General features: G+C 37.1%; 1 protein-coding gene across 1 annotated transcript in view; it reads left to right on the top strand.

Moving 5' to 3' along the window:
- ARHGAP15 (Rho GTPase activating protein 15) overlaps nucleotides 1–27,114 on the top strand; it is a 639,510-nt gene that overhangs the window by 482,959 nt on the left and 129,437 nt on the right. Inside the window, exon 12 of the mRNA XM_003822828.5 lies at nucleotides 11,484–11,618. Within this exon, the coding sequence (XP_003822876.1) occupies nucleotides 11,484–11,618 (135 nt within the window). The remainder of the gene's footprint in view (nucleotides 1–11,483; nucleotides 11,619–27,114) is intronic.

Here is a 27,114-nt window from a genome sequence, read left to right as displayed (position 1 = left end):
GCTAAAGCAGGGACAGGGCAGACCTGGGCAAAGCCAAAAGCCGTCCCAGTGAGGCCCGATTTGGGGTTTACCTGTCCTGTATCACTAGCAGAATGATTGAGGTTTTAAGTGGAGCCAGATTGCCTGGACTCCGCTACTAAATACCTGAGTGAACCTGAACAAGTTCCTTGATCTCTGGAGCTGCTTTTCCATCAGTAAAGTTGAACTAATAACAGTACATCCAGCATATGTTGATGTGAGGATTAAATGAATTCCTGCATGTGAGGCACTTAGAATAGTGCCTGAGAAGTGCTCAACTATTATTGGTTTTCTAGTAGTTTATACCTTTACTACAATGCTCAATGACGCTTAAAGTTTGTAGGCCTATCTCCTTTTGAGATGTCAGTTTCCTTGAAAGCAGAGACCACGTTGTTGTGAATCCCCAGAAACATAGCCCTGGGCTTAGCACTTTATAGAAATCCAGTAAATAAAATTTTTAATTAAATGGAGATCAAAGAAAGATTGCAAAAGGATCTTAAGTAAGTAAAAATCTTCTAAACAATAAACAAACCATCCATTTCTTTTTCCCTCATCATAAAGATGAATAAAAATTAGGTCAATTATTAATAATACATTGAAAGTAGGTTTGCCTTTTCCTTTGAATTTTCTAAACTCTATAATTAAAATGACTTCAAATTGGAAGATTGTTAAGAAGAAATTAATCTTATTGGTAAGTAAAAAAGCAAATCCCATGGTTGATCATAGATATGACCTGTTAGCAATAGTCACACTTTTATATTTTATTTCCTTACAATCAGCATGTGGAGACCAACATAATCCAATTAATTGTAATTCCCTTTTGTAGCGTCCGTAAAGTAGTTCATGATACTAAAACACCATTGAAGTCTTATCTCTGGTCAGATAATCCAAATGGATTCTGATTTGCAAAATACCAGCAGGTCTTTATAAACTTCAGGAAAATAGAATATTTTGACTTCCCTGAACCTATAATAAATGTGATACACAAAAATTCGTCTCTGAACTCTAATCCTTTGTAAATGCTAGCCATCAGTTTTCTAGACTTCTTTCTCTGCACCTGTTTCTTATTAACTGACTTCTTTTAAAAGCATTTTTTTCCACAGTGAATATCCAGTATTTCAATACATCAGAGCCTCTCAGCTGAGCTTCTTGCTTATTGTGTCTTTTTGGACACACCACCCCTCTTCTATATGCCCACTCCAACCCATCCTATGTGCTACTGCCAGAGCATCTTTCTAGAATGTTGCTCCCCTGCTTATGGTCATCCAGACTTTTTCGGTTGTAAGGACCTTCATGCTGTACCCTCTGCCTTCTTTTCTATCCTCAACACCCTGAGATATGGAATCTATGCCTCTAGGGTCTCCGACAACTTGTGGTGTCCCAAATGCATCATGTTCTTCATTCCTTGGCGTGATCGTTACTTCTAGTTGAATTTTTCTTCATCTCTTCTCTTCCTCCCTCCCAGCTCCTGCACCACCCTCACTCACCTGACTGCTCATCGTTTAAGATCATTATTATGTGACACCTCATCTGGAAAGCCTTCTGACTACACCCAGATGAAGCTTGATGCTAATCTTCTATGTTCCCATAGCAGTCTGCAAGAAGTTATATAATAACATTTACCGTACTTGATTACATTTTTTTCTATTTGACCAAACTTCCTATATACTATGAAATCTTTGAGCATAGAAGCTAGATCTTTATTTATCTTATTTTTACCCCAGCAGCTATAACATGCCTAGCACAAAATTTGGGTTCAATAAATATTTGATAAGTGAATGAATAACCTACTTATGTCTTCAGTATTTGTTAAGTGTTTTGAAAGAGAATGATAAACAAAGAGAATACAAAAATAATGCTGTGTGTGTATACATATATCTATTGTCATCATCATTGGTATTATGAAATAGCCTCTGTTATCAAAGGAGGTTAAAATTTGATAGGTGGTACAAATATATGAATAGCTAATAAAAATGAGTGCATCAGTCACTGGCTAAGCACTGGGGATATAAAGATAAATAAAAACTAATTTCTTTGAGACAGAGATAGAGGAGAGACCCTTTGTTTAAATCACTATAGTTAAATTAATTAGGCATGCCCCAGGAGTGATGGGGTTCTCAGGCTAGGATTAGAAACATGGTAAGCAAAGTTTGAAATGAAACCCAATGTAGGGAAGAGTCAAGATTAACAACATAGATAGCTAGGCATCACAAACTATCGGCAGAGACCGGGGAATTGGTGCCACAGGTTTGTTTAGGCTAGAATAATTAAGATGATAATGTTGTTCAGTAGTTTCAACAAGAAGTTGTTGCACAAGGACCTAGCTATTTTACCTTACTTCATGCAAGTAGTTGTAAAATTTATAAATCTCCCAACTCTTATTTTGTGTACCTTTGTAGAGCTTTAGTGGTGATTGTGGTGAAGAAAAGTCCTGTGATGCAGAAAATTTAGTTTACTCCCATGAATCCAACTAATCGAGATAACTTAGGTTAAAAATTATCATTAATAATTACTAGAAATCATCTCTTCATTTTGGTTATCTTAATTGACAACTAACAGATGTCTTATCTGGGGATAACATAGTTTCAATGAATGAGAGTAGCAATATCTTAATCTACCAGTTTTGTTTACCTTTTATTTCAATTTTTCTGAAGAAATATTTCCAGACAGAAAATTCTAAGTTAGCAAAAACCCAAATCCATATCCTTTTCAATGTTACCATTTCTAACCCTACACATATCACCAACATAGTAAGGGGAATGATAAAAGCCAGACATTATATTACATTCTGGAAATATTTGCCAAAGTCTGTCTATATTGGATGCTTTTCATATATTACATCACTTAAATCTCACACAAAATTAAGAACTCTCATTTGACAAGTGAAGAAACCAGAATGTTAAGTCACTTCTATATATGCGTTTTTGCCTACAATAGACATATTATCTGTATATGGGAATTTATAGGACTTAGTTTATTTCCTAGATATCATTAAGAGATAGGTTTTGACTTGGCCCTGTGCTTCATATTTGCAAACGTGATATAACTTGGAGGGAACAATAGCAATGGTGTTGAAATTTAAAGCCACTATGAAGCAAGCTTTCAAAAATGACTTTGTCGAAATTTAATCCTACGATTCTCTCCCCTTTGGAGTACGTAATGTATGAAATCATCCATGGAATTCCAGCAAATTCAGAATCTGTTTGGAGAAGATGGTTAAATAAAAAGAACCATTGTGTACGGTATCTATAGAGTACAAAAAGCCTTTGACTGAATGGAAATAAGAACAGTGTTGGAAGCTCTGAGTAAGAAAGGAATTAAAGAAATATATATGGGTGCCAGGAAATACATCAGTTTTTTTTTTTATGATCCTCACTGAAAGAAAAAAGTCTGTTCATTTTTGTTGCTGTTGTTGCATCTAAACAGGACTACCTTTTCTCAGCTACCTAAACGAAATATCTAAAAGCCTGGAGAGAAGCATAATGTCACTAATGTCATTTTATAAGGTAGCATTATGCATGGAGTTGTGATGATGGGAAGATGTTTTATGTTATGCCATTATAAATTAAAAATGCACAAAGCAATGACACATGTGTTATACTTTCCATCTGTGGCGCCTGCTTCGCAAGTTTCAGTTGTACCTATTTATTATGTTATTCTTTACCTTCAAATGAAATCTGAGGAGAAATAAAAATAAGACAGTCTTGCTCCTGACTCGCTTCCTGTACTGGATAGAGTAGAAGACCGTTCCACCTCCTTCCAAGAGAGTAACTAAAGATATTTCATATGAGCCTGTGACATGTGCATGCTTTGGCCTTCTCAAATAATTTCCAAAGATATGCACACAACCTGAAAGCACACCGAAAGCAAGCTAATGTGGCATGCCAAAGTAGCCCATTAGATATTCAGAAATAAAAGCTTTTAAAAAAAAGTTTTAAAATCTTAGAAAGTCTGTGGTTACTTCCTTCCTCCCTCTGTTGTAATTCAAGGAGGCCACAGAAAACCAGGTTTTGTAGACCAGGTGGTAATAGAACCATCTATTCTATGCACAGGTCTGTCTCCTCTTGCCAGAAAGGAACCATTTTCAAACATAGGACTCCTAAGAGCTTCCTGGGGGTTACTGTGATAAATCATATGAAACAGATCTCTTTGATTTTGCGTACAAGTTTTCATATTTAAAACCACTTTGCTCCTTTCTCTTTGATAGGTATCATGACCATAGACAGTTGATTGGACTTGGGTTGAGTTTTTCCTGAGGAAGTTTCCAATGTTTTCTAGTAGTACTTAGAGTCTCAGGTGATGGCAACCATGCAATATTTCCACTTTAGACATAGTAGTTGGACACAGAATGAATATGAAAATGGCAATCATGATTTTATTCTTTCTCTGGAGACCACACTGGAGAGTATTCTGCATGTTTGTAGAGCAAATCATTTGAAATAGGTTAAGCCTGAATAGGCAGGCAATTTTTCAACTAATTCCAGCTTCAAATCTGTTCTCTGAATATTGATAATTATTTTTCTTCAAATGGAATTACCTAAAGAGCTAACTCTGTTGTTCACTGTGTTTCACAAGTGTAGCATAGCCCTTGTGTTGAGAAGATGTATAGGTATGATCCAGAAATTTGACCTTGTCTTTCTCTGTTCAAAACCTTGGGGCATTGTATTAGTTTGCTTGAGCTACCATACTAAAGTACCACAGACTGGGTGGTTTAAACACCAGAAATGTATTTCCTCACAGTTCTAAAGGCTGGAAGTCTGAGATTAAGGTATCGGTAAGTTGATTTCTCCTAAGGCTCCCTCCTTGGTGTATAGGCAGTCAATTTCCTCCTGTGTCTTCACATGGTCTTTCCTCTGTCTGCACCCTAATCTGTTGTTATAAGGACACCATACATATTGGATGGGGACCCACATGACCTCATTTTACCATAATTACCTCTTTAAAGATCCAATCTCCAAATATAGTCACACTATGAAATATTGGGGGTTAAGACTTCAACGTTTGATTTTGAGGAATGGAAGAACACAATTCAGCACATAACAGGCACGATGCATAATTTTGGGTGGTATATTTGTTCTTTGAGTTTGTCCTGGCTTGCCCCCAAGGACAAAATAATATGATTCTAGGGAAGAGTAACAAGATGTAAAATGTCCAGAACTTTATATTCACTTTCTGAGCACCTGATTAAGCCCTCTCCTTTGAGGAACATAAAGCAGCCTCAACAGCTGTAGCTTTAAAAACACAAGGCCCAGTATGTAGTCTCCTTCCATCTCTGTTTGTTTGAAAACAATTAAGTGAACAAACAAATTAACTGGCCAACTGGTTTAGTTTTCTCAGATAATATCCTCAATGAAGTCTCATGTTACAGCCAAGGTGTGGAAGGAGGAGCTTTAGCCAGTGCAGCACAGAAAGATGCTACTTTTGGCACAGGGTGACATCACCGTGTTTGAGAATGCAGAACCTCTCTAATCCACCAGAAATCAGACCAAACCATCACTTTCAGGAGCCAGCACAGCAAGAAAAGTTGAGCTAGTTGAGTGATTCAACCAACTTACTTTTGATCCATTCCTTTAAATGCTAAACTAAAAATCTTCTATATCCTTATAAACAGTGTCATTTTATCCACATTAATATCTAATCTTTCAATTTGATTTTAGGGCCAAACATATTATGTTTTGGATCGATCATCCCTCTGGCATCTCTTCCATTTGGGATGTGACTTTCATGTACCCAGCAGGCCTTTTAGATAAGGGATCCAAATGGTCGTCTGTGCTGGAAGCAGGGACATCATCCTTTATGAGAGTTTCATAGTGTAACAAGTTCTTTTCACTGTATTAATGAGATCAGGGCTATTCTTTCTGTATCCTGGGAAAGCTAGGGTGTCTTTTCCTCTTTTTAAAATTGCAACAATAAAATAAAAGTTGGAAAGAGGTTTTAAAAGTGCTATGAAAACTATTACAAGGTAAAGAAGCACTTGTTTTTAACACATGAAGAAGATTTTCTTTCTTGACTCGGTTACTCTTCTATTCTGGGTAGTCCAAGTGCAAGCATATTTCAAAAAAGACTAGGTTAAAACAGGTTGAGTCTAGTTAAAATTGGACCTGATATCACAACTGCTGGTTATATATACCAATATCTACAAAGCAATATATAATACAAGAGGAAAGGGGTAAACTCATTTTTTTTTTCCTTTGAGACAGAGTCTCGCTCCATCACCGAGGCGGATGGGGTGCAGTGGTGTGATCTTGGCTGACTGCAACCTCTACCTCCCAATTCTCCTGCCTCAGCCTCCCAAGTAGCTGGGATTACAGGCATGCCACCATGCCGGGCTACTTTTTGTTATTTTTTTTTACCATGTTGGCCAGGCTGGTCTCAAACTCCTGGCCTCAGGTGATCTGCCCACCTCAGCCTCCCAAAGTGCTGGTATTACAGGCATGAGTCACTATACCTGGACAGTAATTAAACTCTTAATGATACTTAAATGCTCCTTGTTCCTTGGAAACTACCATTGACCTACTATGGCTATCAAAGGTTCATCTTTCAGTTCTTCTTTTTAAGAAAAATTATTCCTAATAGCTACTGTCAAATTTTTTCTTTCAAATATAATTTGTAAAGCTTGATATAAATAAGTTTTTACTTAAAAGATACCCTAAAGGCTCTTCAAGAAAGAGCATTTCAAGGTAACCTTGTTTGGGTACAACATTTAGGTTGTGTGTGTGTGTATGTGTGTGTGATCTCATAAAATTCACATGGTATTTGCATTGTGGAGCTTAACCTATCTTTAATTCTGTTTATAAGCTTTAAGGCAAAACCATAACCAAAATGAATTTAAGATAACCTAATTAGAGGGCCAGGAGAAACCAGCACAGATTGAAAGGATTGTGAGACATTGTGATTCAACCAGACTTCTTCCTAGGATTGGACTATAACATGTGATATGGTTTGGCTGTGTCCCCACCCAGATGTCATGTTGAATTGTGTTGAATTGTAATCCCCAATGTTGGGGGAGGGACCTGGTGGGAGGTGATTGGATCATGAAGATGGATATCCCTCTTGCTGTCCTCGTGATAGTAAGTTCTCACAAGATCTGGCTGTTTAAAAGTGTATAGCACTTTCCTCTTCACTCCTCTCTGCTGCTGGCCATGTGAAGATGTGCTGGCTTCCCCTTCACCTTCTCCCATGATTGGAAGTTTACTGAGGCCTCCCCAGTTATTCTTCTGTACAGCCTGCAGAACTGTGAGCCAGTTAAACCTCTTTTCTTTGTAAATTAACCAGGCCCAGGTAGTTCTTTATAGCAATGTAGTTTTTGTTGATCCCGTTCAAGAAACTGCATCGTACTGAGATAAATCCTCTAAAACAACCAGGCTGGCTTACAATGTTTGTTCAATGTTTCAGTTGCCTTAGTCCCTTTTTTATTTTATCATTTTGGCCTTTACTCACCTGCCTCATTCTGGTGACATATTGGATATGTTTGATTCCTTATGCTTTAAAATGTTTTTCAGGTACATTTTCCCATTTGATACCAACAATTATCCTTCTATCTTCATTTTACAAATAAATAAATAAATAGATATACAATGAATTAGTGGTAAATCCAGTCCTGGAGTGGGTGTTTCGTATGGTCTTTTTCCTACTCTATCATATTTCCTCTTCACTCCATTGCTACCTAACAATTTGCTCCATCTCTGCCCGTTTCCTAATGCAGTTGCTTCTTATTACCAATTTGTTTTGTATCTGTTTATATAAGAATCTGTGCCTTCTACAAGTCTGTAATTACCAAAGATGAGAGTCAGTTTACAGGTAAAAGCATAGCCTCGAGTTAGACATTTAAGGATAAAATGTAAAAATTACAATCTTGACATAATAGTCAATCAACTACCATTTGCAATTACTGTTTATTTGCCTTTTCCCTTTCTGCTTCTGCCAGCCAAGATTAAGTCTGAACACAGTGATTTTAAACATAGTGGGGGCTTACTGGCTCTTTATCCTGGTTTCATCACTTGGCAGCCATGGGAAAATTGTTTAATCTACCTATGCCTCACTTTCCTTATCTGTAAAATGGACATGATGATAACAATAGCATCTTCCTCATTCCTTGCCGAAAGCATTAAATTAGATAATGAATGTAGAGTGCATAGCACAGTCCCTGGTACAGTGTAAGCTCTAAGTAATTGTTGGTTATCGCTTTCGTTGCAAAGTAGCCTGAATGAGTTCATATGGATTTTGTTCTATAAAAAGTTATGATGTTGTCAAGAATAATTACCAACTCAAGTTCATATTAAGGAAATATCAATATGTGTGTATCTAATTTTCTAGTTCCCTGACCACCTATGGTAGACTTCGTAAATCTTTGTTGAGTTACTCCTATAGACACTTATGGACTTCACTATAGTGGCTCTCAACCAAGAATAATTTTGCACCATGGGGAGATACGTGGCAATCTCTAGACACAATTTTTATCATCCCCACTGGGAAATGCTACTGGCATCTATTAGATAAAGGTCAGGGATACTGCTAAACATACTAGAATGTACAAGACAGCCCCCACCACAAAGAATTTTCCAGCCCCAAATGTCAATAGTGTGGTGCTTTTGAGAAACTCTATTAGAAAAGGGAAAAGTATAAGACATCATCACTCTGTAGAATCTAGTTAGAAAATGCTTATCAAATAATGCAAATATATTTGTAATAATGCCTGTTAACACCAGGGTAGGGTTATGGTTAGTTCATCTTGAGGACTGGTTGGCTTCATGAGAAGGCATACTATATGGACATAACTTCATGTTTAGATAAACTACAGTGGCCTTGCAAAATTTGCCTTAACATCACCTGGTTTACAAGGGATCTTAACCTTGGTTGATTATGAAAACTTGATATAAAAATTAGTATTATATTTCAAAATACTCTTTCCAACTATTTGCCATATTGCCTATTTAAGCTACTTGCTGAAGGGCTACAAATTATTATTATTTCTTTAAATGGAAACTACATGGGAATCTATAGCAGGAATCTTGGTTTAAGGGACACAGTTAATATTATATGGTATTTTAAGTAGATATAATCAAATGGTATCTATTCATGGGTAAAGTTTCTTTATATATCACTATGTTCGATTTTCATGTTCACTTGAATTAACTGATATTAATGTGGAAATGAGTAATAGTAATGCTGTTTTCCTTTGGTTAAGCCATTATTTGTTGCTGCTGTTGTTGTTTCCTTGCTCAAGTTAAAATCATTCTCTTTTTTACCTGCTGAACACTTTCCTTTAGCAATTTCAAACTTGTGCACTAAAACGGCATTTTGTGTTGGACTTTTCTGATAAATTTTTGGTAGAGATAGTTGTGTGTGTGTGTGTGTGTGTGTTTGTGTGTGTGTGTGTTTAGGTTTCCACTTAAAGTTCAGTGCCAAAGCTACAGTACTTATACATTTTCTAAATGTGTTTTAAGCAATAAGTTGTACAACATTTTTAGAACATGTGTTAAGCTATTTCTCTAAGAATGAAGCTCTTAACAAAACATAAGCACTCTGCATGAGATCTTAGCAGCAAAGTGCTTAAAAGATAAAGTAAGAATTGGTACCATGGGAAGAACACCAGCTGTAGAGCACACAGGTCCATTATGAGAAGTATGGTAGTGGGTAGGGAGAAAATGATTTAATCAGGAGTAAAACCAATTTTATTATAAGGGCACGCAGGGGGTGTGGCACCATAGTGAGAGGGACATTTCAAAATATCTGACAGATTTCAACAATGTGAAAACCCCGTTCTTTAAAGTGACAGTAAACCCCATCAGGTCTCCCTTTTTGATGCTATTGTTAACAGTTGACTGTTTAAAGCTGGCCTGCTAAGATGCTGTCGGCCTATTTCAATAGTGTGTAGCCAAATAAAAGACTAATTGTTGAAATACAATCAATCAAAAATGATTGCAGGGCAGAAAGAAGGTCTCCTCTGCTGATTTTGTTGTGTATCATATTATTGTGTTATGATTGAGGTAGGAATGAAGACTGAAAGGGAAGATTAGCCCGTCTGAAATAAACAGATTCACCTTCATGTCTTCTCTTTGCAAACACACTGTTGAGCAGGAACACCACTTACTATAAGCCTTAGAAATGATCGTTCATTTATTTAAAAAAAAAAAAAAGATCTGCTGAAGATTTGGGCTAATATTTTTAAAAGGACGTGAACATTATTAGCAAAACAGCCCATGCAGAGAATCCCTACAATGACAATTCTCAGCTTTTCTTACATTTTGGTGCAAAATGCTCCTCTGAATTCATAAAACTGACATCCAAGGGACATGTGAATGCGAGCCCAAGACATCAATAAAGAAACAAATTTTCAGTTGACCAAATACCTCGGCGCTTGCCAGTATTCTCAGCTTTTCAGTTAACCCCCAGATTGTCTAAAATGATTAGTTTAAGGTTTCATGAAGCCCCGAATCCAAAACCTTTTCCATGTTGCACGTTTAGAAAGACAAATCGTCTGGCTCGACAGCAGTGCCTTTGTACCTTGCTTCCTTTTAATTTTATGTCAAGATGTCCCTTTCAGACATGAATGCATCCACTTCTTGGGTGAGACTAATTCCAGACATTCATATTGAGGGTGAAAAGGACAAAAATAATTGCCCAGCACACTTTATTACTATTAAAACCTTCATTTTGGCATTTACTTTCTTTAGTATTTCAACATCTCCACTCACTCAAGCTTCCCAAGCAAATATTTCTGTTGTTTCTAAAAAGAGTTGGTAAGCACTTGTGGTTTGTCTTTAGTGTGTTATCATTTTTGACAGCTTTGCATAGCCTACGTAGGCCAACAGGGGTCTGTCTAATATTGTTGCTGGGCATATTTTCCTCACTGAGATGAGAACTAAAAAAAAAAGATTTTGAAGCAGTAAGAAAAGAATTAATATCCTTTCTCACTCAGTATTCTCTTCCTTGCTGACTTTATATTCAGGCAAAAAAAGGGAAAAAGTGTTACCCATTATTCCCTTGTACATAGCAAGGCTAACACATGTAAAGCAATAACTCATTTTCTATTGCCATGTTTAGCATATGTCTCCTGTTGGCTCAGCAAGGCCTTTAGGCCGGTCCCTTGAGCCGGCCATCATTGGCAACTCTTAGCCCCTCGGCCTCAAAACCAAATAGCTTTGAATCATGTTGAGCTGTGATGCTAATTTTCATACTGATGCATTATGGGAATAAATGTATCTGACATACTGTGTCAATGGCACTGTCTCTTTGTGTCTCTTGTTTTTTTGTTAGCTGCATTCCTACAGATGGTATTCCATTGAAAATGTTCCCTTCCTACGGAAAGAGGGAGGAAAAAAAAAATGCACAGCACCAAACCTCTAGGTGCAGAAGGCTGTTAACGGTTGCTGATGATAGTAGGCAAACATTAACATAATAATTAGTGTCTTGTAATTGTTTCATTAAAACCAGTTGTTCCATTTCTCCTCGTGTTTTCCCAGAAGAGAAGCTGAATTTGGACGACAGCCAGTGGGAGGACATCCACGTTGTCACCGGAGCACTGAAGATGTTTTTCCGGGAGCTGCCTGAGCCGCTCTTCCCTTACAGTTTCTTTGAGCAGTTTGTGGAAGCGATCAGTAAGTACCTCATAGAAAAGGGCAGGTGGTAGAATAACCTGACATCCTGGAATTATTAAGTAAATAATAAGAATGATTATAATAATAATCATGGGGAACAGATAGTATCCCCGATGCTCCATATCTTACGTTTTCGTTTTTGTGTTTTGATGGCTTGTTTTATTTCTGGCCCTGCAGTATTATCTGAGGTTTGTTTGTTTGTTTGTTCTTAATTAGGAAAAAAAATATGACATCCTATTTAGGGTAGCCAATTTAACTAAGTATCCTCAAATGAAAATAGTGTCTCATCAAATCTGCTTTAAAGGGTTCACTGTGTGCACCCCTCGTCTCTGCCTTTATACTTTCAGAATTGCAATGAGTTTGAATACAAAGCGGTCTTGAAAAGAATCCTAAGTGAATTAAATATTACATTTCATGAAATATGTGTTAAATTATCAACTAAGACATCATGTTCTCTTGGTTCACTCACCCTTCACCCACCAACACTAGTAAACAGTCAGCCATAATTTGCTTATGAGCAGTGTGATTATCAAATGAAGTAATGGCAAGTTTCTTCTGTTAAACTGGTGACTTTATAAGAGAGTGAGTTATATCTACTACTAACCAGTAGTCATTGTATACTCCATGAAGCTTCCTTTTCTGTTTTTTTTTTAATTCATAAAACACACACACACTTAAGTAAAAGTGAATAAATGAATGAATGAATCAATGAAAATCTTTTCCAAATGGAAGGGTACTTCTGCTATTAATCGTTGGAGAAGCAACTACTGGTACGTCTCTAAATTTAATATCTTAGGGTATGCTTACTGTAACTGTGACAGCTTGGAAAAAGTTTCCTGGCAAGCCAGCTGATTTAAGGAAGAAAAAGAAAGAAGAAAGAAAGGTAAAATTGAAAACCTTGCAAGCCTGGCAGGAGCTTAATTAAAATCCTAACGAGACAAATCTCCAAGAAAAAAAAACTGCTGTATTCAGGAGGTCTGATCTTGGATGGCTGGGTATGAAGTGTTCCCATTAGCAGAAGTGGAGATTTGGGGGTCCTGTGTTGGAAAACAGCCCCTCAACATGCCCTCTAATTCTGTCATTCACAAAGCCTTCACCCTTGTTTAAAGCTCTGGCAAAACGGTATCAAGAAAAAGAAGAAATTTCTCTCCCAAGGTCTTTCTCTTGTTGCTTGCTCACAATTTCAGATTTTGTTGTTGCTATTGCTGCTGCTGCTGCTGTTGTTGAATGTAGTAACAATACTCTAACGATGGGTTTTGAGTTGAGGCTGGAACTCTTATCCCTTGTCGTGACTTCATCTCATGACCCCTCTACTTCTTCAGAACAGCAATGTTTCATAGTTAAGCATGCTTTCTTAACTTCATTTGAAAAGAAGAAATAAAAAAATAAACAAGCAGGCATTTCCATAACAGCTTTTTCTGATATTCTGTCTTGGAACACCCAAGCAACTTACAATGTTGGAACAGCGTTCTGGTAGGAAATTGGAGGGACTTTGCATTTGGATGCCTATTTCTGATTGTGTACATTTAAAGAAGTCATATAAATTTCACATCATCATCTCCACACATTCAAGTGAGGATGATCTCATTTGGAAATATACTTCGGTATGTGCTATTTGGGGGCTATATCTAGGATATCCATCATTTAAGCTTCCTTTAGTTCACCTGATTCTAAAGATGTTAGGAAAGTCATTTTCTTAGCTTGAGAGATATGGAAAGCAGGCCCTCCGAATCCACATGAGAGTATGTCTTTTGAATTTCTCTAAGGAGTAGGATCATCTCAGGGATATTCTACACTTAAGTCCAAATTGTATAGAATTTCAGAAATATAGGCATGGTAAGAACGGAACATGGCAGAGTTGAGGCAGCGGACTATTGGGATTGATGGCTCTTGCAAGGGTTTCTGCCAACACCTATAAAATGGGTTATGGCGAGAATGAATAAGAAAGTGCCTAAGAAAATCTTTTAAAAATGTAAGAGGGTGCACAAACAGTGCTAAAAGTGTTTCTCCATATGAGCTTTGTTTGATAATGTAATTTGGAAGAGAAGAGAGAGGAGACTTCGTCCTTCATTGTTCAAGGCAACGAGAATCAAACTCAGGGTTATTGTGTCAGGACGTGGTTCCTGCCGGTGGGTTCGTGGTCTCGCTGACTTCAAGAATGGAGCCGTAGACCTTCTAGGTGAGTGTTACAGCTCTTTAAGATGGCACAGACCCAAAGAATGAGTGGTAGCAAGGTTTATTGTGAAGAGCGAAAGGATAAAGCTTCCACAGCATGGAAGGGGACCCCAGCGGGTTACCCCTGCTGGCTGGGGTGGCCAGCTTTTATTCCCTTATTTGTCCCCGCCCATGTTCTGTTTCTGTCCTATCAGAATGCCCTTTTTTCAATCCTCCCCGCGATTGGCTACTTTTAGAATCCTGCTGATTGGTGCATTTTACAGAGCACTGATTGGTGCATTTACAATCCCCCTGCTAGCTACAGAGCGCTGATTGGTGCGTTTTTACAATCCTCTTGTAAGACAGAAAAGTTCTCCAAGTCCCCGCTCGACCCAGGAATTCCAGCTGGCTTCACCTGTCATTATGATCTGAAAGTTTGTTTCCCATCAAAATGTATATGTTGAAGTTCTCACCCCCAAGGTCATGGTATTAAGAGATGGGGGGGCTTTAGATGGAGATTAGGTCATTAGGGCAGAGCCCTCATGAGTGGGATTAGTGGCCTTATAAAAGAAGCCCAAGAGAAACCTGTATCTTCTTCCACCATGTGATGGCACAACTAGAAGTTGCCATCTATTAGCCAGAGAGTGGGCCCTCACCAATACATTAAATGGGCTGTCAACTTGGTCTCATACTTCCAAGACTCCAGAACAATGAGAAGGAAATTTCTGTTGCTTATGAATTGCTAAATTTATGGCATTTTTTATAGTAGGCCAAATGGACTAAGACACTCAGCAGCCTTGCTTCAACTCAAAACAGAATAGTAGAATGTCATTATTTTTTAATATGTAAAACGGAGGGATCAACCAACAGGGTAATGGGGCTGAGACATATGATATTGGACAGAGACGTACATTTACTAACCCACGTATTTTTGATATAACCTTGAAGCTAGTCCTTGTGTTCTAAACCTAGGAAAAACTCTAGGTTGTAATTCATATTTAAATATTCTTAAGCAATGAGAGAATGGCCACCTAGTTCCTTGGCAATGGTAAAAACCACACCAGAGGAAATACTTTCTCTCCATGTGTACCAATTGTACTAAAAAGTCTTTCAAAATTTTAAGAACATTTATACCCCGTCGCAGGGCTTTATCATAGCTTACATAGCCTCTTGTAAAAATCTATACAGTGAGAAACTCAACAGATCCACTCACGAGTTTTCGGCTTTATATGGAAAGGGACCAACCAGGTAAAGTAAATTCACAGGACAGGATGAATTGAAGACAAAGAGGCTGGGTCTGGGCCTCTTTGTCCTCAGATCCTAGTTCTTCCCTTTTATTCTCTGTACCATAGGAGGGTTGGTCCTAGCCAGCTATATTTTGCAGATGCTGTTTTTGTTAGTGTTTTTTTTTTTCGACTTTTATTTTAGATTAAGAAGGTACATGTGTAGGTTTGTTACCTGGGTATACTGCGTGATGCTGAGGTTTGAGGTACAAATAATGCCATCACCCAGGTATAGAGCATACTACCCAACAGTTTTTCAACTCTTGCTCACCTCCCTCCCTCTCCCATCTAGTTGTCCCCAGTGTCTATTGTTGCCATCTTTATGTCCATGTGTACCCAGTGTTCAGCTCCCACTTATAAGAAAGAACATGGGATATTTGGTTTTCTGTCTCTGCATTAATTTGCTTAGGATAATGGCCTCCAGCTGTATCCATGTTGCTCCAGAGGACATGATTTCCTTCTTTTTTATGGCTGTGTAGTATTCTGTGTGTATGTACCTCATTTTCTTTATCCAGTCCACCATCACTGGGCACCTAGGTTGATTCCATATCTTTGCTATCGTGAATAGTGTTGCGATGAACATGCAAGTACTTGTGTCTTTTTGGTAGAAAGATTTGTTTCCTTTTGGATGTATACCCAGTAATGGGATTGCTGGGCCCAATGGTAGCTCAGTTTTAAGTTATTTGAGAAATCTCCAAACTTACATGTGCTCTTGAGATGCTGTTGCACCCGGTCAAAGCCACTGGAAGGAGATGGCAGAAAGAGAAGACAAAGGCCAGCAGTTTATGAGTTTATCCCCAACCCGTTCACCCTTGCCACCCATCTGCCTCAGGTAGCTTTTCAGCCTGAGGCTCCTTCTCCTCTACAGCTTCAGCTTTGACCAGACAGGGCCCATCTGGTTTCAGCTCCCATCTGGTGACACAGACTCTCCTTTCTTTGCTTTTCCAGCCTGGAGAAGGTAGTGGCTTCCTGATGTGTCTACTTTCTTGGTTACTCCACTCTTCCTTATCTGGTTCTCAGCTTCTTCTTTATATGGGTAACCAATTGTCTGCATCAAATTAATTCCCTTTGTTGGTGTAAATACTTAAAATGGTTTCTGTTTTTTGCTTACACACAAGTAAAACATCATGTCAGTTGATGTCATGGTACATGTTGTCATAACATTATTTCCCTTTTCTCTTTTATTACCCCCAAGCCCAGTTTGTGGAGAGTTAACATTTTTATTTGGCCCCAGATTGGGAGATCTGTTACTCTTTCATGGAAGAGTTAAAAGGTGGTTAGACCAAACAGAATTTTGCATCCAACTGGAATACTTTGCATCTGAGGAGAAAATGCTATTTCTAGTACAAGCAATTAATGACCACTGGAGCAGTCTGAATTACTTTAATTTTTATTATATGTTTGAAAGTTATCACATAGTCCAAGAAGAGTGAACAGAAGGCATTTACTTTTTAAAATAACTTCTTTTTGGACCAAAAAAAAAACCCCATTAATATCATAAGACCCTGCAATTGCCATAGTAATCCCTTGTCTGATAATACTCATTGGGGTAACAAAAACACTAGGGATTGTTTTATATCTCAGAATCCAAGTACAGCAACTATTGATCTGAAATTCTATACTTGAGGTCAATCCAACTGGGTCACCTGCAGGTTATTTCATGGGGATTTAACCCACTGACTGCAAAGATTTAATTCCCTGGAAATGACTTGTACTGAAGGCATTATTAGTACTGTAAATGTGAACTCAGTAGAAAAGCACAGCCAGGGAGTTTTATGATAGGTGATGCAATCTTGTGGCTAGAGGCCTGCAGGGGTCCAGACATTTCCAGTAGATCTAAATCCTAGGAAATGTACTAACTTTACCACTGTTCCCATCTTTTTCTTCTGGTAACTCTACAGATCCAAAGAAAAAAGACAACAAGCAATGTTTTTTCTGTTTTAATGTCTGCATTTTTCCAAAGTTCCTGAAAAAGAGAAAGGGAGGAGAAAAACTCATTGGCATTTCTAATAATTGTCTCATGTAATTCTCAAAATAAGAAAGCAGGAGATATTGTAGAAATGGAAAGATCATCTGCACAATAATTTCTAGCTCATAAAGTAGTTACTATGAGAATGAAATAGAACAGTATTTTCTTACTCCATGTTAGGCACTTAGTAAGCTATTTAAAAAGAAATTAGAGAAGTTATTAATGCACATAGCTCAAAAAACTAGACTTGGCATTCAAATACAAACATAAATACTTTGTATCATTTTATATTGCCTTGAGCAATAGCTATTGCCAAGTATCTGTATTTTATATCATCCTACAAAAGACCCATATGTCCTATGTCATCTTATATAAGACTACAAGCATTTTTTCTACATTTTAAAAGCTGAGTTTAGAATTAAATTAATGGTCAGAAATTTCAGTATTGGAGTTTTAGGTTAGAAATAAAGTAGAACTTTCCAAGAGTGAGTGATATTTCAATGTTTAGTACTAGATATTAAAAGCATTCATGCCTTAAATGTTGACTTCTCTGGGTACATTTTAACCCTGCACTCTGATTTCTATGATCAATTGCTCAATATCTCCTTTTGAAATTTATTTATATGTACACAATGTTACTTTTCTATTTCATATGAGTATTTTAATTGTATTAAGATTCTTATTTATAATTATTTACTTGATCAAATTACAATATTCAACAAACAAAATCTTACAGAAGAAGTTAGGATGAAAAGCAATGGATTGGGCCCTATCACATCATATCCCCTGACCTACTCGTGAGAGGAAACCTCATTTAGTGATTTTAATTTTTATCTCTTCTGGTTACTTTCATAACTCTAGATAATATCTCTACTTTTGATTTATCAACCATGGATAATATCTGTTACCTAATATTGTTTCATTCTACTCCACTTCTTTTAGTATGTGGTAGCCATATATTATAATTGCAAGCTAAATAATATGCCTAAACCTCTTTTTCTTGTTTCATCAACATTCAACAATATCTGCTAACTCTTCCATTCATAAGGGGAGCATATACTCCTTCCCACCCTTTCCTTAATCTTTCTATAGTTTATTTTTAATTTTTCATAATTGAGGATTTTTTTCTAGTTCTACTGAGGTATAATTGGCATACAATGAACTTGCATGTTTTAAAAGCTTAACTTTGATAAGTTTTGACAAATATTTGCACCACAACCAGGAAAAAGAACATCTCTGTTATTCCCAAAAGTTTCCTCTTAATCCTTGGCAATCCTCTTTCCTTCCCCTTTCCACCTGCTCTGCACTCCCATCCCAAGCCACCACTGATCTGCTTCCTGTCACTATCGATATATTTACATTTTCTAGAATTTTATATAAATGGAATCATACAGTATGCAATCTTTTGGGGCAGAGGCTTTTTTTCATTCAAATAATTATTTTGAGATTTATCCATGTTATATTGAGTTCATTTTTCATTAATGAGTAATATTTCATTATTTGAATATAACACAATTTGTTCAGTTGTTGATGGATATTTGGGTTGTTTCTAGTCTTTGATTGTTACAAATGAAGCATTTACAAATCTGTGAACATTTATATACACATTTTTGTGTGGACAAATGCTTTTAGTCTTCCTGGTGATACTTAGAAGTGGAGAGCTGGTTCATATGGTAGGTATATATGAACTTTTTAAGAAATTGCTAAGCTGTTTTCCAAAGTCATTGAGCCATTTTTCAATTCCTGTCAACAGTATATGAGAGTTCCAGTTTCCCCACATCCTCAGCAACACTTGGTGTGGTCAGTGTTTTTAATTTTAGCCATTCTATGTGTGAAGTGGTATTTTGTGGTTTAATTTGCATTTCACTAAAGATTAATGATGTTAAGCATCTTTTCAAGTGCTTATTGGCCATTCCATTATTTTCTGCAGTTAAGAAACTTACTTTTTCAAAAAAATTGGCTATTTCTTTGCTATTGAGTTTCAAGAGTTCCCTATATATTCTTAATGTTAGTTCTTTATAACTTGCCAATATTTTCACCCATTCTATGGCTTTGTTTTCCTTCTTTTAACAGTGTTTTCAGAAGAGCAGACAAAGTCCAGTTTATCCATTTTGTCTTTTATGGATCTTGCTGTGCCTTCAGGTGGACTAATACTATTTTCTTCAACATCTGTTCTGTTGTTAGTCTCAGCCAGTGAATTTTTTTTAATCTTAGGCATTGCAGTTCTTATTTTTAGAAGTTTGCATTTTTAAATATATTCTGCCTTAAGGTGTCTAATTTTTCTCTAGCTGTTTTAGCTTTTATTATTTTAAATGATGCACAATTGTACATATTTATGGGGTAGAATATGATGGTTTGATACATGTATACAGTGTGTAACAATCAAATCAGGGTATGTGAGCTGGCAGTTGTTGATTTGTTGAAGTTTCCAAAGTTGCCTTTTGTGTACAAAAATAACTTTTCCTCCCACTCCTGGGCAATGTTCCATACATTTTACATTATTAGAATGCAATCAATGCTAACTCCGTGATCAAAAACAATTTTATGATTCCAATACCATCTCTTTTGGTGTTTTTTTCTGGCTTGACTAAGTAAATATATCTAATAGTAATATATAAAAACATATGAACATATATATTGTGTTCATATATATATATACATATGAATGTATGTATGCATAGGACACAGAGATTAGGCAAGTCGGTGCTAAATTGAGATAGTAATGATGTTACATACAAGTCTTTAATTTAAAGGCCACAATCACACATGCCTTTGAAGAGAGTGTTTTTTTAAATGATTAATTAAGGAGTAAAACAAGTTGTGAGAAATGGCACCCATAAGATCAACTGAGCACCATTAAAATGCAGACTATTAGCCACCAAAAGTAGAGATTATCCTGTGCCTAGTCCTTAAACGGAACTCATATCCCTGTCTATACATCAGTCACATCCTCATCAGATAAAAATAATACATTGCCCTATGGCAAAAAGTACCTATTGCATGTTCTAATGGTTTTTCCCCCGATGGCCTTTATTCCATTTTGCCTTTAGAGTATACTCTCAATAGGTAATTGTGGGGGGAAAAGCCAGTCAAGTATATTTGCAAATATTTTCTTTACTCTTGACTTTATCTTGCCCTTTGGTCAAACTATTTCTGATGCATCATCAACTCCATGATGACATTCTTTAGGAGAAAAGAAACAGAGCTTGCAAGGCACTTGACTAAAAACGGTTGCTAAACATGAAAGCATGATAGTGACAAATTGCCTTAAAACCAGAGAAAGAGCCGGGTGTAAAGGTTCATCACAAAGAAAACAGAGATGTAAAAATAATGCAGTATAAAAATATCCTCTATTGCAGCATTTCAAGGAAATTTGAAATTGAAACAAAGGTAAATTTTACAAAGACAGTTTTTTTAGTTTCCACTGCAAGCTAACATTCTCACAGACTTGGTGAGTATTTTTGTTGTGGTTGCTTTTTAATGTGTGTGTGTGTGTGTGTGTGTGTGCAAACTGGAAAGTTTATGGCTAATGCCTAGCCTGTCTCTTAACTCATTCTAATTATATTCATAATGAAATTGAAGAAAAATACTTGACTAGAGCCAAATGGCTTGCACAGGTGTCTTTTTGTAAGAATGGTTTAGTGCTAGATGATAAACAACTGGACCTCCATCTCCTTAATTTGGCTTAATGAAAAGCCCTTTATAAGTAAAACTAGAAGGTGATTCAGAATTAAAATTGGGCCTTGACTCAGAAATTAATTGAGTGGTAAGACATCAGCTGCATTAGAAAATGTGGTGCTTGTCTTTTTGCCTTTCCTTAAAACTTTTATTTTACTTACACTCCTTTCTTCCATCTACTTAAGGTCACTTTTTCAAAGCAATAAACTCTTCAAGCTGAGCAACCAGCCAGGCAGCCTTCATGAGTCAGCTTCCCTAGCATCCTTACTTCTACTGAATAGACCTGCTTTTAAAAAATAGATAACAAAATGCAAAATTTCTCCTCAAAACTTGGTGGAAAGCAATTATCTTCACCTATTCTTCTAATAGTGGAATTGAGTGGTTGGTTTTCACTGCATCGATAGATTGTAATAAAACTGAAGGTTGGGCGGCCTTCTATCCTACACTGAGGCTTCTGCCTAATTTCTTATGCTTTGCTTGACACCACATTGTGATCACCACTGATGAGTCCTCTAAAATATCTGCCCACTTACCCCCAACTCTGACTCAGGCCATTTCCCATATTCATTTTTTTCTCTACCCAACCCAGCATGATTCTAGTTCTAAAATACAAGCAAACTGATATAACTGGCTTGCATTTCATTTTGAGAAAAATCCTTCCGAGGTCTTCAAAGTCCTTTATGATCTGGTCACCCACAAGGTCTCCAACTTCATCATTTACTGTTCCCTGCCTTGCCCATTGCATTCCAGCCCATTGGTACCCTGGCTCTTCTTTGAATACCCCAAGCACATTGAAAGTCTTTGACTGCTCCATCTGTCAACCGAACACACTCTCCCAGATTGCTACTCCACTGTGAAGTCCTCAGGGAAGTCTCTCATCAGCTAAGCTAAAGTTTCTACCCGCACCACACACCACCACCTGTATTCAAATCCTGTCTCCACCATTTACTATCTAGACCTAGAGCAAATATTTAATCTCTCTAGGCCTCCATTTCCACATTTATAAAATGGAGGGAAAAGTTGTATCTTCACCATGGCAATTGTAAAAAGAATTTCATGAAATGCACTTATTTACAGAATCCCTGGCACACAGTATCAAGTTCACTGGTATTATCATATTAGAATATAATCAGAGTGTCCTTTAGTTAACAGTCTCAGAGGACCTTGCTGTCCATTCTAACTAATCTTTCCACTTCTCTGGAAAAGCCATTTCAAATTATTGTCTTAAAGCGGCCATCTTCATTCTGCTTTAATATTTTGCTTTGAGAATTTCACACAGCACCAAACATGTTTCATATGACAGGATATTCTCTTGCCTCGTGACCCAGGGATCCCATTTCCTTCATCTCATGACATTTCTCCTTTGTTCTGCCAGCTGTTCTCAAGCCCAACCCCACTTGGATAATCCAAAGCCTACCACTTTATTATAGAACTTACGCCTTTATCATAACCCAAATGCTATCCAGCTTCTCCGACCTGAGCTTGCCTTGCTTCTACGAAATATTAGCAAATCTGTGATGTTCACGGTGGCACCAGAAGAGCCAACTCCAAAGTGATACCTTCTCTCAGTTGGGAAATTTGTAACACTGTAGATCCCAAAATGTTAAGAGTTATCAACTAAAATGTTCAAAGAGTTATCAGTTGAACACAGGGACGGACAGACAGACACACACACACACGTTCTCCAAACTGGAAATGTTTCACTTTTTCTTTCAGTTGCCACACAATACTCTAGCTTTGAAAGGTAGACTTTTTATTTTTTAATTATCTCAAGAGAACTTTCATATTAACCTCTCAGGAGCTTTTTTTTTTTTCCAAATTTTTTGTAGAGACAGGGTCTCACTATGTTGCCCAGGCTGGTCTCAAACTCCCGGACTCAAGCAATTCTCCTGCCTCAGCCCCCGAAAGTGCTGAGACTACAATCCCAAGTCACCATGCCCAGCCTCATGTGCTATTTTCAAAGCCTGTTATGGAATAAGAATGGATCCTTTACCCAGTACCCTTGTTTGCCTACATTCAGTCAGACATTCTCATTTGCTCAAGCACTTGTCCTTTCTCCAGCCCTCCTCTGTCAATACAAGAATTTTCCTTAAATAGCTTCTAGGACTATCATAAGCACCTTGAATTGTGGCTTTTCTTGATCTGGCTCATTCCTACTGCTCTGCAGAGTTAAACATTAGATGTGATGGCTCCTGGAGTACTATAAATTTCCTGGGGGAATTCTGCTCATGTTGGAACAGTGGAATATCCACACTGAGAATTGTCATGTGGTTTAGAGAATGGAATTTTTCCCTAAGGATAGGCTCATACATTTTCTACCTACACTTTCTGAACAGAAACTTGGAAAATGAATACACTATTATAGAAAATAAGTAGTGGTGCTGGTTTAAGAGTAAAAGTAATATGTTTGGAAGGATGACAGCAGATATATATATATATTTTAATCTATGAACTATAAAAAAATTATATTGGATAATTATGAGTGTTTTCTTTTCATTGGCTTATTTATAGTTTTCTGTTTAAATGTGAAGTTCCTCCCACTTCCAACCATTTAATTACATATAACACCTTTATTTTTCAGAAATTGGAATTCTAAAAGATCAAATACCTAAAGCCTGAGTCCATGATTACTGTCTAGCCAGTTAGTTAGTTCTTGGCCCCTTCCCTTTTTCTTCTCACCTTGAGTGTCCAGCAGGTGAAAGGTTGACCCTTTCCCATTTCCAGCCCATTCCTCTGCCAAGTAACGGATGGGCAGATCTAATTAGTACCATCTGTCCCGCTAGTTGCAGGTGGTTACTGTCTTACAAAGAGATGAAAGCAACAATCTTTTAAGCTTTTCTTTCAGGTCCCTAACTCTAGGCACAATGGTAACATTATTCTTTGACACCTTGTGTGTATTATTCTCTGAATATCTAATTGGCATCTAAGAAGAAACCATTACCTCATTGAAATATTCTTTGGAAATTTCTATGTGCTTGGGTCATGTTATGAAAATGTTTTAGAAAAAGTCATCAGGAAAAGAAGAATGATCCTGAACAAATATTAGACCCAGAAAGGCTTCAGAAGCTCCTGTCTGTAAGCTTGGATTTGTGATGCTCAGAGCTTCTGCGAGCTGGGCCCCCTCAGTGTTAACTGAGCAGAAATCTCCACCAAGGAGAAAGACAAGCCAGAGCACAACTAGAAAAACCACTTTGGTCAATGTCAGATTTCCAGCAGGATCTTTTTCTAACAGCCCCTTAAATATTTTTAAAACACTTAAAGTGTAACCCGTAGAGCCTGTTCAGTGCTCTCCTTTCTTCCTCTGCACTTTCAATAATTTATCATGAATCAAAGTTTCCAGACCCTTCATCACCAAGATCACACTCCCTCAAATGTGCCCTCCTAAGGTTTGGAAATTGTCTCAGTCAGATCAGGAAGCTATAGCAAAATACCAGAGAGTGTGTGGCTTAAATAATGGAAATTTATTTCTCACAGTTCTGGAGGCTGGAAGTCCAAGATGAGGGCACCAGCATGGTCAGTTCCTGGTGAGGGCCCTTACTCTGGCTTGCAGATGGCCACCTTCTCATTGTGTACTCAAACACAAGATCATTGTGTCCTCAAATACAAGAAGGAGTGGGCTCTGATCTTTCCCTCTTTCTGTAAGGGCACTAATCCTACCAGGAGAGCCCCACCCTCATGACCCTATCTAAACTTTGTTGCCCCCCAAAGACCCTTCTCCAAATACCATCACATTGAGGGTTAGGGCTTCAACGTATTAATTTTTGGGACACATTCAGTGAATAAGAGAAATCATACTTCAGTGGACCGTTTTATTTGCACAACTTTATCAGTGCAGAATAAAGCTTCCTCCTATATTCTCACAATATCTTCCTATTACTATGATAAAATATTTGATTTTTTCCTTATTAATATTATACTATTGGGATCCAAAATTGAATTTAGAGTCCAAGTTCTCACTTTTACCATTTTCTCTCTCAGATAAGTTTGTACAAGTTTAAATTTCCATGCTGAAATGTGCACACCATCTTGCACCATGGTACAAGAGAATTTTGCTTTAAGTTTTGCATATTCAAAAGACTTATGTCACCTGAGTCTCATAACAACAGGAACTGGGACCAAAACCCAAGTTTTTAACTACAAATTCATTGTGCCTTCCTCCTAGTATTGTGATATTTACAAACCTGAGCAGTTTGTCTTCCAAGTCCATATTTACGTCCTCAAATACATTCAAAACCATATAAGACAAATTGCAAGGCCATTTAAAACAATGGAGCAGTTAGAGATAAAAATTTACAACATTTGGGGAGGAACTTCAAATATTGTGCCAATAAAAGAAACTCATCTGACAAAGGGCTAATATCCAGAATCTACAATGAACTCAAACAAATCTACATAAAAAAACAAACAACCCCATCAAAAAGTGGGCGAAGGACATGAACAGACACTTCTCAAAAGAAGACATTTATGCAGCCAAAAAACACATGAAAAAATGCTCACCATCACTGGCCATCAGAGAAATGCAAATCAAAACCACAATGAGATACCATCTCACACCAGTTAGAATGGCAATCATTAAAAACTCAGGAAACAACAGGTGCTGGAGAGGATGTGGAGAAATAGGAACACTTTTACACTGTTGGTGGGACTGTAAACTAGTTCAACCATTGTGGAAGTCAGTGTGGCGATTCCTCAGGGATCTAGAACTGGAAATACCATTTGACCCAGCCATCCCATTACTGGGTATATACCCAAAGGACTATAAATCATGCTGCTATAAAGACACATGCACACGTATGTTTATTGCGGCATTATTCACAATAGCAAAGACTTGGAACCAACCCAAATGTCCAACAATGATAGACTAGATTAAGAAAATGTGGCACATATACACCATGGAATACTATGCAGCCATAAAACATGATGAGTTCATGTCCTTTGTAGGGACATGGATGAAATTGGAAATCATCATTCTCAGTAAACTATTGCAAGAACAAAAAACCAAACACCACATATTCTCACTCATAGGTGGGAATTGAACAATGAGATCACATGGACACAGGAAGGGGAATATCACACTCTGGGGACTGTGGTGGGGCGGGGGGAGAGATAGCATTGGGAGGTATACCTAATGCTAGATGACGAGTTAGTGGGTGCAGCGCACCAGCATGGCACATGTATACATATGTAACTTACCTGCACAATGTGCACGTATACCCTAAAACTTAAAGTATAATAATAAAAAATAAATAAATAAAATAAAAAAATATTAAAAAAAAAACCTCAGAGAAGAGACATTCCAAATTTACAAAGTGAAGTTCTCTAGACATTTGGACAACATTTAGAAAGAATTTGAATCACTAATACTATAAACTATTAGACTAGTGGGAATTTAAATAAACCCCATAACTGTCCATATGATTACAATTCCAATTTCTAGTATACTTACCATACTTTTACTTACATATAGCCAATTGCTATGTGTACATTTCACTATTTAAGTTTATTTTTATAATACTCCTTTGTGGCTACTATTATTCTTCCTATTGTTTCCATTTGGGAAATTCAGACTAATCAATATTAAATAGCCTTCCTAAGGCTACCAGCTGGGAATTTGCAGAGCTAGAATTCGAACCCATAACTGGAAGATTCCAAAGCTGTTACTCTTAACCACACAACTGTAGTTTTTGACTAATTTGAAAAAAAATGATTACAAATGTCTATTTAGAAATGAGATAATTAGTAGATTCAGATGTAGTTCAGATAAAGACTTTATGTTGTTAAAAACTGCAATGGGAGGAAACCAAACAGAACACAAATGAATTTCTCTGCTCATACACATACTCAAAACCTCATTGTTTACTTAAGACTTCCATCTTGACTATTCAATTTAAAACAAATTCAACATTTTTTAATTGCTTTCTGTATCCAAGGCAACATTACAGGTACTCGTTCTTGTGCCTGGGTCACTGGAAAAATTTTTAAAAGTAAAATAAGCACCAGTGAAATTCAAACACACCTAGCAGATGGAGAAGGCTAAAGGATATGTAAATTTATTTGTAACAAACATTTAATTTATCTTTTAGGAATGTTAGCTAAGAGCACCTATTCTGTGCAAAATGCATCACTAGAAGAAAACAACAACAATCAAGCTCCCATATTCCAAATGCTTAAAGGTAGAAAGAAGGCACTATGTCCTTATTACAATCCCCGGCAAGTGAATTAGGAAATAACATTACAAAATTTCTTAGAACTTTCATCATATGTGTTATTTAATTAAAAGGTGAAACTGCAGCAAAGTGTCACTTCATCCCTCATGCCATGTGCCAGAAAAGTATTTTCATGGAGTCTATAAATTCATTATTTCAACTCTCCATACCCATAATAAAAAGAGCTCAATTATAATTGAAATACT

This window comes from Pan paniscus, chromosome 13 (assembly GCF_029289425.2).
Source record: "Pan paniscus chromosome 13, NHGRI_mPanPan1-v2.0_pri, whole genome shotgun sequence".
In the NCBI taxonomy this organism is placed as follows: Eukaryota; Metazoa; Chordata; class Mammalia; order Primates; family Hominidae; genus Pan; species Pan paniscus.
Note: the sequence above shows the minus strand (reverse complement) of the source record. Positions and strands in the feature narration are given on the sequence as shown.